We start from the raw sequence: 16,942 nt of genomic DNA, 5'->3' as shown, positions 1-16,942 counted from the left end.
TTACAACATTGTTAGTTGATTATGTAAAAATGATGGTAAACTTAATATCTTGTATTGTGTAATAAAGTGTCAAAAATGGAAGTAAACTCAAATCATTTCAGTTTGTCAGATTCAATCATTCACTATGTTGAGAATCTCAGAATGGAGGAAATTGGACATTTAACACTGCTCTATTGATATTTTTCCCATCTCATCAATTTTCTTAGTTGATCATATAAAAAGGGCAGTAAACTGTTAATTTTGTTTTATGTTAAAAATTGTTAAAAATGGGGAAAAAAACATTTCAGAACAGTGCTGTCTTGTTTACATTTTGGCATTTTCAAGTTTTGACTTTGAAGTTCCATGGGCCTGAAGACCTTTGCTAATCACATTTTCTGAATATCCATAATACTAATATTTTATTATTAAAAATTGATGGTCATTATGCTGTTAAACATTATGTAATATTGCATCAATTTTGAAAAAAACATATTTTGGGCACTGCTCCCATGATGACCATTTCAGAAAAACCATGTCACTTACTGTTCTCAAACTTACAGGAAAGAAACCTGGGACTAAAATACAGCTTCAGTAGGCAATGCAGTCTGTTTGGTAATTCTTACTGCCAGTTAAACAGTTTTTTTGTGAAACTTTAATTTTTCACATATTGGCATTTTCAAGGTGTGACTTTGAAGTTCCACGGGCTTGAATACCCATGCTAGTCACATTTTCTGAAAATACATCATACGTATATTTTATTATTAAAAATTGACGGTCATTATGCTGTTAACCATTATGTAATATTGCATCAGAATAGAAGAAAACACAATTTTGGGTGCTGCTGCCATGATGACCATTATGGGAAAACCATGTTACTTATGATTGCCAAACTTTCAAAAAAGAAATACAGGACTAAAAATGCAGCCTGAGTTGGAAAAACAGTCTAATTGGCTTCTTTTTCTGGAAGTTATACATTTTCAAAGTGCGAACTTGAACTCCCATGGGCCTGAAGCCTTATGCTTGTTACACATTTTACTTACATTGGTATTACCTGTTGAGCATAATTAAAATTTGATGTTGAATTTGCAGTTTAACATAATGTACTTTTGCATCAGAATTGACAGTAGCCTATTTTGTGCATAGTTATTTCCTGCTTTTTGTCTGTACATTTGACAGCTTTGCTGCCTTGTATTATTTTTATTGGATTACAAGAAATTTTATTCAGCCCCTAAAATGCATGTAAAAACAAAAGCCAGAAAGTATGCTGTGATACACTTGTCAAGCCACAGACCTTTATGGGGCTTTAGATATCGTGGTGTCAAGGTAACAAAAATAAGGTGCAATGTCGCTTTTAAATTCATAAAAACCCCAAATGATCCATCACCTTTGACATTTTTTATTTGCACTAGCACCTTCGTAAGAAAAGCCCTATGGGCACCCTCAAAGGTCTCGTCTACAGCAGAGTAGGTAATTAATTTCACTAAAAAGTGAAATGGAGTCCTTGTGTTGTCCTCAGAGATACCAAACAAGAGACTCCTGTCAGTTTTCTCTGCTCAAATTGTATTGGGTGCATAGATATTTTGGACAGCTGTCCTTAGTCTTGATGTTACAAGGCAACAGTGCTTATAAAAAGTTTATTTTCAAAGAGAAAGTTAACAAATCACTTTCTTTAATGTTTGTTCCAATAATTTATTTATTTCTGTAAAATAATATTTTCTTTTACATCTCCTTCCCCATCTCAGGGGACAGTTTGCTTTTCATCTTTTCAACCTCTTGCTTTGTCTGATCACCATATAATGTTTAATTTTGTTCTAACTTTATAGGTTTTACAAAATTACCCACTAGATTTTAACAATATTTTTACCACTTTACACAAGAATTCTTTGGTAGTCCTCAAAATGCTAACACTACAACAAATGTGAGAATTTTGCACTCAATATATTCTGAAAATACTATGGTCTTCAAGAATATGTTGTTGTGCTTATGTCAAGGTTCTGAGAGAATCATTTTACAACCAAAGCATGACAGATATAAGATGGGCAAATTATATATGGTTATAGTATAGGATTCACTGTAAATTGTATAGTGTAGTTTTGTGAATTATAACCATAATATCTAAAACATTTTGAACTTAATAATATGCACTAAAGAACATCAGCATTTGAGATCAAGCATGGAGGCTTGTGAATTGCTATGGCAAGATATGCTAATCAATTTCGAGGAGCACCAAAATTCAAGAAATGGCTCAGAAAACTAATGAGTACAAGGTGAAACGCATTTTAGACAGATAAACTTCAGAAGAGGAAGTAAAACATGATTCATAGAGTAATTTGTGACAATTTCTTACCCCCTTGGCCTAAGGTTATTTATCTATGCTCTTAAACAAGTACTAAATTAATACGGTTTACAAAAAACTGACTCTGATGAATGCCAGTTCACCTTCATTTTGAGTATAATTTGCATAATTCTGATTTGTCTCATTATTTTTCACCATTTAATACTTTTGTACCCTCCAACATAGAAAAAAATAAGTCATTAAAAAGCAGTTCAAAACAGTTATGCAAATATATTATAACACAAAATTAAGGAATAATTGGCAGTTCCTTGAGAGCCACTTTTTGTGGAATGACCCATATGTATTTACACAGAATCCATTACAATAGTCAGTCTAATAACATTTATTTTAAATTAATATCTCATGAAGTTGAATATTGGCAAGCAATTGCGCACTTAATAGTAACAGTTCCCTTGGATGTGTAACTTCTCATCGTTTCAGCACCACTTGTCCTCTTTAATACACCTCTCATATACAGAATAAGAGGATATAAATAAAACATCTCGTAGAAGAGAGGTTTACAGAATCTTTCATGGCACAATCATTTACCCTCACATCTGCGCAATTCTTTAGACTGAGGTATAACACTTGATGACTCTCACTGGAATGATTAAATGATTTTCTACTGAATCTAATGCTACCATTAGTAGATTGTCTCACTTATTAACATAACATACATTGTCTCACTTATTAACATAACATACAGATAATTTTGTGGCATGGGAAATGTGCCTGTGCATTTGTGTGTACATGCACATACCTTCAAGTAAACAAACAGTTAATATACAGACTTCTTTATCTTTACAGTAAGCTCTTCTTCAGTTAACATCTTTAAACCATACAGAATGTCTCTGAATAAAAGTGACAAAAGGGAAAACAAACATACAAAGGGATAAAAAGGTGAGAACACCAAAATGTGACACAGTATGGCAGTGAGAAAAGCGAGGATTTGAACATATATGTAAACATGTACATCAATCACAGCAGTCCAAGAAGCAATTATAAAAAATATCATTTGACAAAAAATTGGTGACATGAAGAGTTTATGCCTGACAACACAAACAGCCAAAGGAATGAGAAGAGTTGAGCATTAGAAGACAGAAAAGGCTACGATACATAAGTTTCATTGATGCCACTGATTAATCTAGCTTTGCTTTAACACATTTTGAAGGCAAAATGTTGTAAACGCTGAGGATTTCTCACCAAAAATGTAGATCTTACAAGTTATAAAACACAAGATTTTACCATTTATCCATAATGATCAATATTAATGATAAAGTATTCAAGAAAATATGTTTTTGGTGAATATTTATGTCAGCGCTTAAATTTGACATTTGTGTTTACACAAAAATAAATTTGATTTTAAATTAGTCATTTTACAGTGTCATACAATGGTTAGCTTTCAGGGCCACAATTTCAGTTTCAGATATACATATGAAACTACACAAAAAGGAGTAAATTTTTTCACTGTCATTTTGTTATTTGAAATCTTTATACACAGTCATACTTTTGTGGCTAGCTGGACTCAAAAAGTTGAATATCTAACTTGACAACAACTTCTCCCTTCTCCACTTCATGGAGCAGAAGCCTTTTGGTGACTGGACCTTTCTTTTCTTTGTTTTCTTTCAAGATGTCTGCTATCCTTATCTCTGTCCTTCCTAAGAAGTCTATAAGATAAAAAAATCTGAATGAAACTGTCATATCAATCAGACTTCATACACAATGTATTGTTAGTATTGCATATCAAATAGACATACTAAAACACCACAAGCATATATTTGAAAACATGCTGATTATTGATCTACTTACATCCTGTGAGTGAAATTGTGTATGATTTTCCACAGATTCACTAAGTGATCATAGTCTGTAGGGTAAAATGCAACTTAATCAACCACACTAAGATTCATTCAGGGGGATCTGTCCCAAAAAGAACTTGACTAAATTTGACCAACAATTTAAGACCCAAAATTTCTTTGTACTTAAAAAAAAGTAACAGCCCATGTAATGGGGATATTGAATCTGTTTTACAAAAAGTAAATAACTTTTAAGTCTGATAGTTACTTTCTTTTAGTGAACTAATGCAGATCGAAACCTGTCCTGAAATAAAACAAAGTTTTTGTCTTAAAATTAAGACCAACTTCTGACTTTCATTGTGAAACTGGACCTGGAAGACTAAATTAAACTAAAAGCCAGCATAATTTGTTATATCATCTTGGTTTATGCAGCTCATTTGCTGGGTGTCCATCTTAGAGACACTCCCCTTGATGATTGTCAATGTACCTTTAACACACACACACACACACACTCAAACACACACACACCATTTTCTCACCATTTGGTGTGAACAAATCTCTGTCAAACACCGTGATACACAGCACATCCTCCTTGACATCCTTCACCGTGAACTGCATGGAGGAGTTCCACTTGGGATTTAGGGTGCTGTTGATCACTTTCGTCTTGTGTTCCTGAGAACCCATGCTCACCTCACAGTAGGGGTCACTCTTGCCTAGGAATCGGAATATTAATCTTATAACCTTTCTGTAATGGACATTTTCCTTTTTTAAAGTTACTACAAAGGTGAATCTGCTTTTAAAAAAACTAAAAATTTTATTTAGGAAACCTGTACCTTTTATTATTTTCACTGACTTTATGTGTTTAATTTCTTTTTGAAAATTTGCTATAAGAGGTTGTGCAAACACTAGCAAATTTAATCAAATGAGACACAAGGTCAAGCATTACACACATATAAAAGTGAACTAATGTTTTGACTATTCATTAATTTATAATTCAATCTTCAGAACTAGATTATTCTTAACTGCTGGAAATCAATTTAAAATCTGCTAACCATAATCATTAAAATATGAGTATTACAAAAATTCCAAATAAAATGTATGATCTTTTATAAGAGCATACAATGAATGGTATATTAGTGTAAACTAATCATTGGATTGATAAATCATTTTGTCCCCTAATTACAAACCATGTTAATAACTGGCATTCACTCAATAATAAATTTAATATATTAAGTTGCCTACCAGTGTTGCCATGAGTCTTGAGGTTACATCCTTCTACTATGACTACTAAAAGCCTGCCCACTGCTGGGACCTTCCTCACTGTCAGACAGAACAAAGCAAGAGAGCATGCCACAAATTAGTAAGGACAGACAAACTGGAGAGGGGTACACACAATAATGAGTAGTGTTCTTCATATGGAAGTGACTCCTTCAGAAAGATTCACCATGTTCAAATTGGCTTGTAATACTCTGACTTCCTATTCAAATGCATGCATTGTCAACATAAAGATCATATCAAAAATAGCATGTATTCCAGAGTACTTTTAAACAGCCAGTTTTTTTTCTTCTTTTCTTTATTTATGTTTTTTACAGTTCTTTTACGCTTTCCTTTCCTTGGATGGTTTTGCAGGATGTAGAGAAGATTGTGAGATAAATGAAAAATCTTTGTCTTTCCTATTTATATTTCCATTGTTTCAGTGTATCAATTTTTTCAGATTTTGGTGAATCTTTGCGAATCAGTACATTTCTCATATCTACTCAGCATTTTTTACTCCTTGTTGTCAGCAGCTGTCATCTATAGCCTGGAGGCAAGATGTAATATTTTAGTACGGCAGAAGTTAAGCATTTTAGCGATAAGAAAAAAATGGCAAGGATAGCTGTGCTCCTCATGTGCAATAATCAAACCACAGGACAGCAAAACGGTATGCAAAGCAAGTTTAAGGCCACCTTTTTCATGTAATGTTTTACAAACTTATTTTTTTCCAGATTGTGATGTCTGGGGTCAGAAGAAAGTTAAAATTTGTAATTATGATTTGAAAGTAGAAAAATGAATGAAGTTTTTCTGCTGATACTTATATACCAACGTTTATTGAAGATGATTACTCATTGCTTAGTTAATTTATTTATAAGTCATGGCACAGATTTTTATGATAAGAAAAAGATGTTTCTGGTTGGTCTTTTGTCAAAATCATTATCATTTATTTTCTTTTTTGGCAATATCTCTATTATCAAAAGACCAAGCAAGTATTTACAAGCTTGTAAAACAAGAGATTAACAAGGCAGCAAAGCTGTCAAATGTACAGACAAAAAACAGAAAATAAAGATGCAAAATAGGTCATTTTGTCAATTTTGATGCAATAATAAATAATGCTTATAATAGCACTGTCAGTCAACACTGAATTTTAATCATGCACAACAGGTAAAATGGTCAATAACATGAGCGGACCCAGAGATATTTTCTGACAGTATTCCAAAGTATCTATTTTGATCCATCCTCCATTTTGATGGTCTTCCAACAGAAGAAAAAATAGATACCAGGCAATATAAACTTAATAACCTGACTGTCTTCCGGAAGTCCCAGAAGATGGTCTCAATCTACCCTTTCAATAAGATTAGTTTCAGGACCATGAGAGTTCAAATTCACATGATGTAAGTCTTAATATTTGAAAAATGATGACAGTGCATAAAATAATATTACATAAGTAACATAATGTTTAAAGACATAAAAAACAATACAACTGCTTATGTGGAAAAACAGAAATGTCAGAGTCTCAGGCGGATGAGAGTTTAAAGTCACAAATGCAAGTGTTTGAGAAAAAATTATAAAGGAAAACAACAAAACTAGAAAAGCACTCCGAGAGTGCAGACCTCTGCCAAGGTAGCAATTGTTGATTATTATTGATTTTTGTCCTCTTTGGCCCACTTCTGACAGTTCCTGAAAATTTCAGCAAAATCAGTCCATAACTTTTTGAGTTATGTTGATGACAAACAGGGGTGAAAATATAACCTCCTTGGCAGAGGTAAATATAATTCCAATGAAGCTGCTATTCAAACTTTTAATCTTTCAGTTTGATATATATATATATATATATATATATATATATATATATATATATATATAAAACTTATTTGCAATATTAAACAAAATTTACCTGCATAATTATCACTGCTTCCTTATTATTAATCTAGCAGAGAGCTTAACCTATGGGAGTTTACAGGGAAATATCAACAAGTGTGCTTTATGTAATCTCAAATCACAAGTGTGCTTTATGTAGCCTATCAATTAGGCAAATTACTTTATAACTGAAATTAGCGAAGTGATACCAAAGGGAAATTTATAGACTGACCCTCTCAAAGGTCTTTCAGGCCCATAAGTCACAACTTAAGAAGAGCACAAAACAATAATGCACAAAATAGGAGACTACCACTTCTGATGCAATAATACATTATGTTTAACTGCACAGTCAACATCAAATTTTAATTTTGCACAACAGGTAACACCGATGAGAGTAAAAGCATAAGGCTTCAGGCCCATCAGAGTTCAAGTTTATACTTAGAAAGTGCCAGAATAAGAAAAATGAAATTTCACACAAAATTGCATTAAATTCAATAATAAATGATAACCCAACTGACCTGGCTTTCTAATTTGAACTGCATGCCAATCCTAAAAATCATACTCTTAAGTTAAATATAATAATAAATAACACAGTTTTCTTTTCATAATGTTTGCAGTAGCAGTGCAAAAAAGATTATTGTCAATTTTGATGTAACATTACATAATAAATTATAGAATAATTATCACCAATTTTTGATTATTGACTATAAATAGCATGAACATGTAGAAAATTTGATTACCATCCGGCTTCATGTCCATGGGAGCTCCAAGTCCCACAATGAATATGCCAAAAAGATAATGAATATTTCACTAAAATGAATAACTTCCAGAAAAAGAAGCCCATTAGACTGCTTTTCCAACTTGGGCTGCATTTTAGTCCTGTGTTTCTTTTTTGAAAGTTTGACAATCATAACGAACACGGTTTTCCCATCATGGTCATCATGGCAGATGTGGATGATTGAATCTGACAAACTGCAATGATATGAGTTTATTTCCGTTTTGGACACTTGATTACACAATACATGATAACAAGTTTACCATCATTTTTACATAATCAACTAACAATGTTGTAAAGATGCAGGAAATATCAAACACACACTTTTACGTATCTTATTAGTTCAATAATGAGACTGTTAACATGCCTAAGAATTGAATCTGAGGAAATTTGAAAAAACAGTACAACTTCTAAAATAATGGCCCGATAACACTGATTTTCGAACTCAACCTGCATTTTTGTAAGATTGACCACTCCTGTGAGTATAATGACAATTGGCTAAGCTGTTTTTCTTATATTGTGTTATTAATGTTGCATATATGTTGAAAAAAGTGAAAAAACAGCATAAAAAAATTAAAAGAAAATGTAAAATAAAACATAACAAAAAATACCAATAAAGCTGCTATTCAAACTTTTAATCTAGCTGTACAATTACTAACATGATATGAATAACCCTATTGAGTTTGAGAATAATAAGGCACTGTTATTCATCTTTAGCATTAATGTAAGCGTTACACAAATTTTTTTTTGTAAACTTATTTTCCATATTAAATTACATTTACCTGCATAATAATCATCGATTCCTAATTATGTGACACAGTTAAGAAAGCTAAACCGATGGGACTTTACAATGAAATCTCAATGTGTGTTTATGTAATCTCATTTAATACCCACTTGAAAATTAATTAAGCAAATTATTTTATAACCCTGAAATAACTTGAAAATCAATTAAGCAAATTATTTTATAACCCTGAATTAACTGCCTACTATCCATATACATTTATTGCACCAAATAGCACTGTACTGCATTGCTTTCAAAACAGAAAACAATTACGATGGTTTTCCAACACAAGCTGCACTTCACTCTTTTCAGTAAGGTTGATTATCATAAGTAACATGGTTTTCCCTTAATCGCTATCCTGGCAGCAGTGTCCAAAATAGGGTTTTCTTTAACTTTCATGCAATATAACATAATACTTAACAGCATAATGACCATCAAATTTTTTATAAAAAAATAAAAGTATCATGGATATTCAGAAAATGTGATATGGAAAGGTCTCCAAGGACATGGAAGTTAGGGTCACACTTTCAAAATGCCAAAATGTTAACAAGAGATAACTGTACTGAAATGATTTTCTTTCCATTTTCAACACCTTTTTTACATAAAACCATCATCAATTAACTGTCATTTTTAAATGATCAACTAGGAAAATTGTTGACATAGGAAAAATATCAATAGAACAATTTATAATGTCCAATTAGCTCCATTTGGAGATTCTGAACATAGTGAATGATTGAATCTGACGAACTGCAATGATGAGTTCCTTTCCATTTTTGATACTTTATTACACAATGCAGGATAATAGGTTTACCGTCATTTTTATATAATCAACTAACAATATTGTTAAGAAGCAGAAAATGTTAAAACAACACTTTAACATATCCAATTAGTACCGTTATGAGACTGTTAACATGCTTAAGAATTAAATCTGAAGAAAAACCACTTATATACAAAAAGGCTAATAACTTCATCAAAACTTAACTGATCAAGCTTATTTTCAAACTTGATCTGTATACTGGTCAGATTGATCACTCCTGTGAGTTGCAAGACAAAAGGCTGATTGGTTTTCCTTAAAATGCGTTATCAGTGTTGCATGTATGCTGAATAAAGGGAAAAAAACAGCATTACTTTTGTAAAAATAGTCCAATCATGCCAATTTTCAAACTTGACCTGCGTATAATAAATATTCACCAGTTCTGTAAATTTCAATCCAAGGAAAGGAAAAACATTTTTACACTTATCATGTTATCGGTGTTATAAAAGTGCTGAAAAAATTGAAAAAAAAAAAAAAAACAGGATAACTTCCATAAAAATTGTCCGATCTTGCTGATTTTCAAACTTGACCTGCGTATTATGAATATTCATTAGTTCTGTAAGTTTCAAGCCAAATGAAAAAACAGTTTTCCACTTATTGTGTTATCAGTGCTGCATATATATGCTGAAAAAAGTGAAAAAACAGCCTAAATTACCTAACAATAATCGAATCATGCTGATTTTCGAACTTGACTTGCGTATTATGAATATTTATCAGTTCTACAAGTTTCAAGCCAAAAGGTAAATTGGTTTTCCACTTATGGTGTTATCGGTGCTGCATATATGCTGAAAAATAGTGGAAAAACAGCATAAATTCCCTAAAAATGACCCAATCATGCTGATTTTCGAACTTGACCTGTGTATTATGAATATTAATCAGTTTTGTAAGTTTCAAGCCAAAAGGTAGGATGGTTTTCCACTTATCGTGTTATCGGGGTTGCATATATGTTGAAAAAAGTGAAAAAAACAGCATAAATTCCCTAAAAATGACACGATCATGCTGATTTTCGAACTTGACCTGCGTATTATGAATATTCATCAGTTCTGTAACTTTCAAGCCAAAAGGTAAAATGGTTTTTCACTTATCGTGTTATCAGTGCTGCATGTATGCTGAAAAAAGTGAAAAAACAGCATAAATTCCCTAAAAGTGACCCGATCATGCTGATTTTCGAACTTGACCTGCGTATTATGAATATTCATCAGTTTTGTAAGTTTCAAGTCAAAAGGTAAAATGGTTTTCCACTTATCGTGTTATCAGTGCTGCATATATGCTGAAAAAAGTGAAAAAACAGCATAAATTCCCTAAAAGTGACCCGATCATGCTGATTTTCGAACTTGACCTGCGTATTATGAATATTCATCAGTTCTGTAAGTTTCATACCAAAAGAAAAAACAGTTTTCCATTTATCGTGTTATCGGTAAAAGTGCACGGCGACGGCGACGACGGCGACGACGACGACGGCGACGGCGACGACAGACGCAGATGATGGCTATATGTACAGACACATCTGTGTCTGTACATAAAAAGGTGGCCTAATCATTAAATGAAAAGCTTCAGGGGCATAAATTTACCATAAACATGAATATTTTAATTTCAAAATGTAAAATGAATTTAACTTAGTCAAAAAATAATTTTCTTTATCCTTTTTGGTAAAAATAACTCATATTTCAGATAAGCACATTTCAATCTTTTATAAAATGTATATAAAAATATTTTCTTTCTATCAAATGAAATAACACCACTGAAGCTTGTGGCTTAAGATAATGAGACACACAAAACATAAATGGTAAGGATAAAAAATGCAGCACTGGAAAATTAGTCAATGGCCACCGGCCTAAAAGAACCTCACAACCTGGCAAAACAACCAGCAGCCCAAATCAGATGTCAACTGCAGCAGACCACACCAAGTCTGAAGCAGACGATACTTTTCTTACCATTGGCATCGCTGGCCACAAGGTTTTTCCCTTCCTGCACAATGACCAGCAGGCGACCCACACCTCGAGGCATCTTTTTAGCTACTGAGAAACCAAAGCACATGCTGTGTAATGTAAACACTTCTCCAGTTAAGAAGATGGAGAGCATGAGAGTAAGGCAGGTGAAGGAAAGTGGAGGGAGGTGGGGGGAGAGAGGCATTCTGTCTATTTGTCATGTACAGAAATTGGGCACTCCAGTTTGGTAAGTTCTACACTCAATAGATCAGAGAAGATAATATGTACGGTCGATTCTGTCAATATCATCTATGAAATAATACATGATTGTATGAAAAAAAAACTTGATCCATGGATGGGAGGATTGAAAAGTCGAAGAGCTTGATAGCACCTTCCTACAATCCCTTGTTGTAAGACTTTTATTTAATTCTGTTTCTTGTAACTATGTTCCTTGTAACTATGTTAATGATGATTTATCTTTATCCAGGTATTCTTAAAAATATAGAATTTCATGTTAGAATTGGGTTAAATGGCATGCAGTCTACATTTCGTTACTTTTTTCAATTGCTTTTTTTATCATGCTGTCAGTCAAGGGAAAAAAACTAAAATTGCTAGGATTTAGTACTGACACACCCAAAAATATACCATATCATGTAAAGTTAACATCTTGGTTAGTGATCCATTAACCTATATATCCTATATATATATATATATTATATATATAATATATATATATAGGGTATATATATCATATATATATCATGTATGCCAGTCATGCTAGGTATATACAATGGATTCCATAGACACCCTGTCTCCTTACCCTCCTTACAAGCCATGAGATTGGCACCCTCCAAGACAACAAATAATAGCCTCCCGACACCTGTTGTACGCATTTGACGAGCTAGTGAAAGGGCACACACAAGATTAAATATCCTTTTATAATTAATAGATACAGGTTTAGAATGACTGAGAATCATTTTTCCAGTTATGTATGAATATGGTAGTCAAATTCACATGTATTTTTAATCTGAGTTTTCAAAAGTGGGACTCTGGAGAAGCTTTGTTGATGTTTGTGCATAGGTTACAATTATTATGAAGTCCAAGTGTAAATAGTGAATCTGTCAAATAAGAGGACAGATTGAACTTCAGATCACTTTTTCATTTCTGCTGCGACCTATAGGCCATGCATCACATTCCAGACTAGTCTGTGACAGATTCACTTTATTAACTGTCATCTGAAAATGTTGACAATTAAACATTGCATCCATTTATCAAATAGGGAAGTTTGTATCTGGAAAATTGATCAGTGGTATAGTCAGTTCACAAATGAAAGGAAAAATGAAAGGAATTGACAATGAAATGAATATAGAATGATATTCTTGTATCAAAAGAGAAATGACCATATGAGAGAATGACAGAATAGTCATGTTAGATGCTCTTATTTTAGTTGCAGAGCAGAGGATAATTGAGATTGTGTAAATCTGAAACAAAACTTGTGTGACATTTTAATACATCTAAATACAGAATTCATGATAAAAACAAATTTAAGTTGCTATTTTGCTGAAAAAAACTACAATATCCAATGTACACTTTGATAATAACATATCTAAAACATAACTTATTTACAAATAACTGGTTTAACTGAAATATGGTCTGTTAAAAATTTCTTAACCAAAACTTCATTTGATGTTATGTGTGATAAACAATAAAATAACAATGAATTCTTACATGAGTAAGCCCTCTCCCTTTTCCTTCGGTCTGTTTCAAGGTATTCTTTGGAAGCTGCTGCTATCTTTTTCACCCAGCTGTCCCTAAGAAGACAGACAAAAAAGTTAGTGAAGAACCACCCTCATGCTTATATACCTAAACAAAATATGCATCTAAAATAATGACTTATCTATAGTTCTAGGTAGCTATCAGTACTCCTTCCCTGAAAACTGAATTTAAGAATTTATATATTATCAACTTTAAGACTTACATGAAAAGAAGTAATAATGTAAATGAGAAGAGTTTATGACGGATAAAAACACCAAATCCTCTAATAATATCAAACTGAAGAATGTGTACTGCACCTCTCCAGCTGTGTTAGACTTTTAAAACTGTACCACCGGTCTATATGACTGAGCTGAAATACTGTAGGGTCCTCCTCAGCACCTTGGGGAGCCTTCACTGCCACTTCATTCAGGAATATAGGCTGATGAGAGAAAAACTGTCCTTTTAATATTGTATCAAAACAAACTACACTAAAGAAGTACTTTACTGGATGATATCAAAATCAGCATTTTTATTAACATCAGTCACAAGTTTTATAAATCTTAATCAAGGAATCAAAGAATAAATTAATAAATAACTAACTGGAAGTGCTCAACTTAGCTACAACTGTTTCTATAACTTTCTGCAACAATCTGTCCTTATTTGTTTAAATCCATGCAAAATTTCCAATGCTTACAGTTTTGTACATCTTGTAATGCACTTTGGTCTCTGGGTCAAAGCTAAATGTTGACACAACACTTCCCAGAGGGCGCTGGGGTTGTACCAATAATAAGAAATCATTGAAAAGAAACCCAACCAGCTCTTTATTGCTTTTGGCCTGAAATATGAAAGAGTGTGATCTCTTAACATCTTTATTGAACAAACCACATATTCATACTGATTACAGTTAGATAAACGTGGTGATAAATGCAAGGAGGCAAAGCAAATTCATAATTACATTTCAGTAATTTCTATGTTAAAGCTCTCACAGTTATAGTATATTTTAGCATGTTCTGGAGTTTATTTTGAATTACTAAATGAATTACTCTAATCTCTTTCTCTCCATGTCAGTTTTGTTCTCAAATTTAGTGCACATCTTAGCATACCTTGTATATAGTTCCTGAATAAAGAAGTTTACGTGGTCCCAAGCAGTTGGTGACTGAATTGAAAGTTATTTTCTGAAATTAAAAATTACGTTAGTTTAAAAAGTGACATGCAACTGCATTTTACTGAGACTGCAAATTTTGGCTATAAAATATTCAAAGTCAATGTATTTTTCACTTAATAATTTTAAGACCTATTTCTTATCCATTTGCAATGGTTACAGGTCTTTTGGTACATCATTAAATAAGATACAGGTTTGAGAATGTTCGGTGAAAGTTTTTCTGGTCATGTTTGGGACAAGTGTGAGGGATAAACAATCCAAGGATAATAAATCAACAACACACCTCTGGTAGTCCTTCACATTGCACATGGTTTTGTATCCACTCAAGTTTGCTGGAGTTCTCCTGTTCCCGGACGCCTTCATTGACCTGGTCGCACAGCTCCTTGGCAGCCTGCAGGGCATCCAGACAGTACTGGTAGTCTGGGTGCTCCTCTGGAGTGTACTTCAGGATCTTAACAAAAAAGTAAGAGGGTGATTATTAAGTCAGACAAACAAAAATTCATTAAAATAAAAAATAAATAATCATATAATACAATTCTAACCTGGTAAAAACCCAAAAAGTAAGTCTGACACATCAATAAGCTGATGACCTCTCTCCAAATGATTATAAGTTAGTTTAGGGTCATAGCTGGTAGAACAATATTTGTTAGTATTTTTATCTTTTTCTTTCTTTTTTGATATTTTTCTTGTTTGTGAAGTATGATATCTTCAAAGCATGGGTTACCTTCTCGATCATGAGTGGATACTTGGTGATCCTTTGCATGGGTTTGAGCAGAAAACTACTGAGAGGCATGCCTTTAGTTCGATGATCAGTGGAACATTTCTGTGGGGAAAAAAACATACCCTTTTAATAAAATTGGAATGCTTCATCTATTTTCTGTTCATAAATTATCCTTAAGTTTTAATTTTTTCATATATTCTTATCTCAGTGACTAAATAAATATATTACTTTAAAACCCAAGCAGTGACAGGGTTGGGTATGACCCTTTTATTCATTTGGTCTAAGAAAATAACTAATTCAAAAATAAAAAGTGACTCAATGTACCACTACTACCACTTCATCATGAGTTCTTGGTTCTGACCTGACTCAAGGGTGTATACACATTTTGAAAGAAAACCATTCACAATCAACTTTTTATTTAATTTTATTTACCATATCATGCAAATAAACAAATGTTTTTTCTTAATGGATATATGTTTGAATATTAAGCTTTACCTTAGCTACTTCTTTAAATTGAGGACTGTTTTCTGTCTTCTTTTGAATCAGAGTAGCTGCTGTGAGTTGTCTACTGCAGAATCTAATGTAAGGGGTTAAATGTGGGAGCTGAAATGATAAAAGAATGACATAATTTATTTATTTATTATATGTGCAATACCATGAAAGGAGTTCAATGTAACAAACAGCAATCTTCTTTTTATCTATTTTACATTATTTATCATTTTGATGATTAAAATTAATCAAACTTTTGTTCTAATTAAAGATATATTTTCAATTTTTTGACTGACCTTTCTTACTTGACCAAAAAAATGTAAACAATGTTACTCACATTTTCACACAATATATCTCCTATAATATGAATTGGTGCACTTCCACTCATTTTCTTTCGAACTCTCATAGACCTTAAAGTGAGGAATATTTTATAGTACAGAGACTAGAATGAACGTGTGTAAGCAAACTAAATTAAACCACAGATATAGAAAATCTGTAAGAGTCACATATGGTCTCACTAAAAAAAGTTACATTTTAAATTGAAGATAAACAAGCTGTTATATTCTAAAATTTAATTCAAATCTGTAAGAATATGTCAACAGGTCTTTGCCAGATCTAATGGAAGGAGAAACCAAAAAATAAAACAAACTTACTTATTTAACTTAGTATTGCACACAATCAATTCTTTCCAATTCACAAATATGGAGTCTAATTCTGCTAAAGTGAGAACTTTGGCCTCTGCTAAAGGCCTGTAAAACACCTGAAATTATACATTTCATCATATTCTAAATATCAAAACAGTAATTTTTTAACATAGAAGTAGAACTTTTTTATCCAACAAAGATGTCACTCTTTCTCTTTTGTTAATTTAAGATAACAAAGAAGTAGTTTTGAATGAGAGTTCATCATTAAGGGATTTTGTAACAACCATTAAGTATGTAAAAACTATCAACAAGGATCCCTTACATCTAAAACTATGGACATGTCAGCATTGTAGCTCTCCTCAGTGCACAGTAGTTCCTGGATGCAGTTCTGTCGCTGGATCTCTGTCTCTGATGTGTTAGCCAGGACAACTGGGTCGCTGGTCCCTGAAACCATTCACAGAAAACACATAACATGCATGCTCTGTTGGCCAATTTTGTCTGAGTCAGGATAGCAATCATTACTACCATATCCTGTGCATTAATCTCTTTTTTTTTTTTTTCAATTGCATCTGGGCATTTGCTGATCAAGCATGTTTGTCCTTATAAGATTCTGGTTTCATTTGCTACATCAGAGCTATATAATCCTGGAACA

General features: G+C 32.6%; 1 protein-coding gene across 13 annotated transcripts in view; it reads right to left on the bottom strand.

Moving 5' to 3' along the window:
* Positions 1-1,643: 1,643 nt before the first annotated feature.
* LOC106176210 (intersectin-1) overlaps positions 1,644-16,942 on the bottom strand; it is a 45,366-nt gene continuing 30,067 nt past the window's right edge. For 9 of the 13 annotated variants that reach the window (XM_086999946.1, XM_086999953.1, XM_086999948.1 and 6 more), the window contains 14 exons: positions 16,613-16,734; positions 16,300-16,406; positions 15,984-16,056; positions 15,653-15,760; positions 15,161-15,259; positions 14,720-14,887; positions 14,378-14,449; positions 13,969-14,109; positions 13,592-13,713; positions 13,248-13,330; positions 11,526-11,609; positions 5,350-5,427; positions 4,647-4,820; positions 1,644-3,981 (listed from right to left, as the gene is read on the bottom strand). In XM_086999946.1, the coding sequence (XP_086856072.1) occupies positions 3,830-3,981; positions 4,647-4,820; positions 5,350-5,427; positions 11,526-11,609; positions 13,248-13,330; positions 13,592-13,713; positions 13,969-14,109; positions 14,378-14,449; positions 14,720-14,887; positions 15,161-15,259; positions 15,653-15,760; positions 15,984-16,056; positions 16,300-16,406; positions 16,613-16,734 (1,583 nt within the window). In that variant the 3' untranslated portion in view covers positions 1,644-3,829. Of the gene's footprint in view, positions 3,982-4,646; positions 4,821-5,349; positions 5,428-11,525; positions 11,610-12,339; positions 13,001-13,247; positions 13,331-13,591; positions 13,714-13,968; positions 14,110-14,377; positions 14,450-14,719; positions 14,888-15,160; positions 15,260-15,652; positions 15,761-15,983; positions 16,057-16,299; positions 16,407-16,612; positions 16,735-16,942 lie in introns of those variants that run through there. The other 4 variants (XM_086999955.1, XM_086999954.1, XM_086999956.1 and 1 more) reach the window with 4 other exon arrangements.

This window comes from Lingula anatina, chromosome 1, assembly GCF_051362555.1.
Source record: "Lingula anatina isolate TDL-2025a chromosome 1, LinAna3.0, whole genome shotgun sequence".
In the NCBI taxonomy this organism is placed as follows: Eukaryota; Metazoa; Brachiopoda; class Lingulata; order Lingulida; family Lingulidae; genus Lingula; species Lingula anatina.
This window is presented reverse-complemented; position numbering and strand designations above follow the sequence as displayed.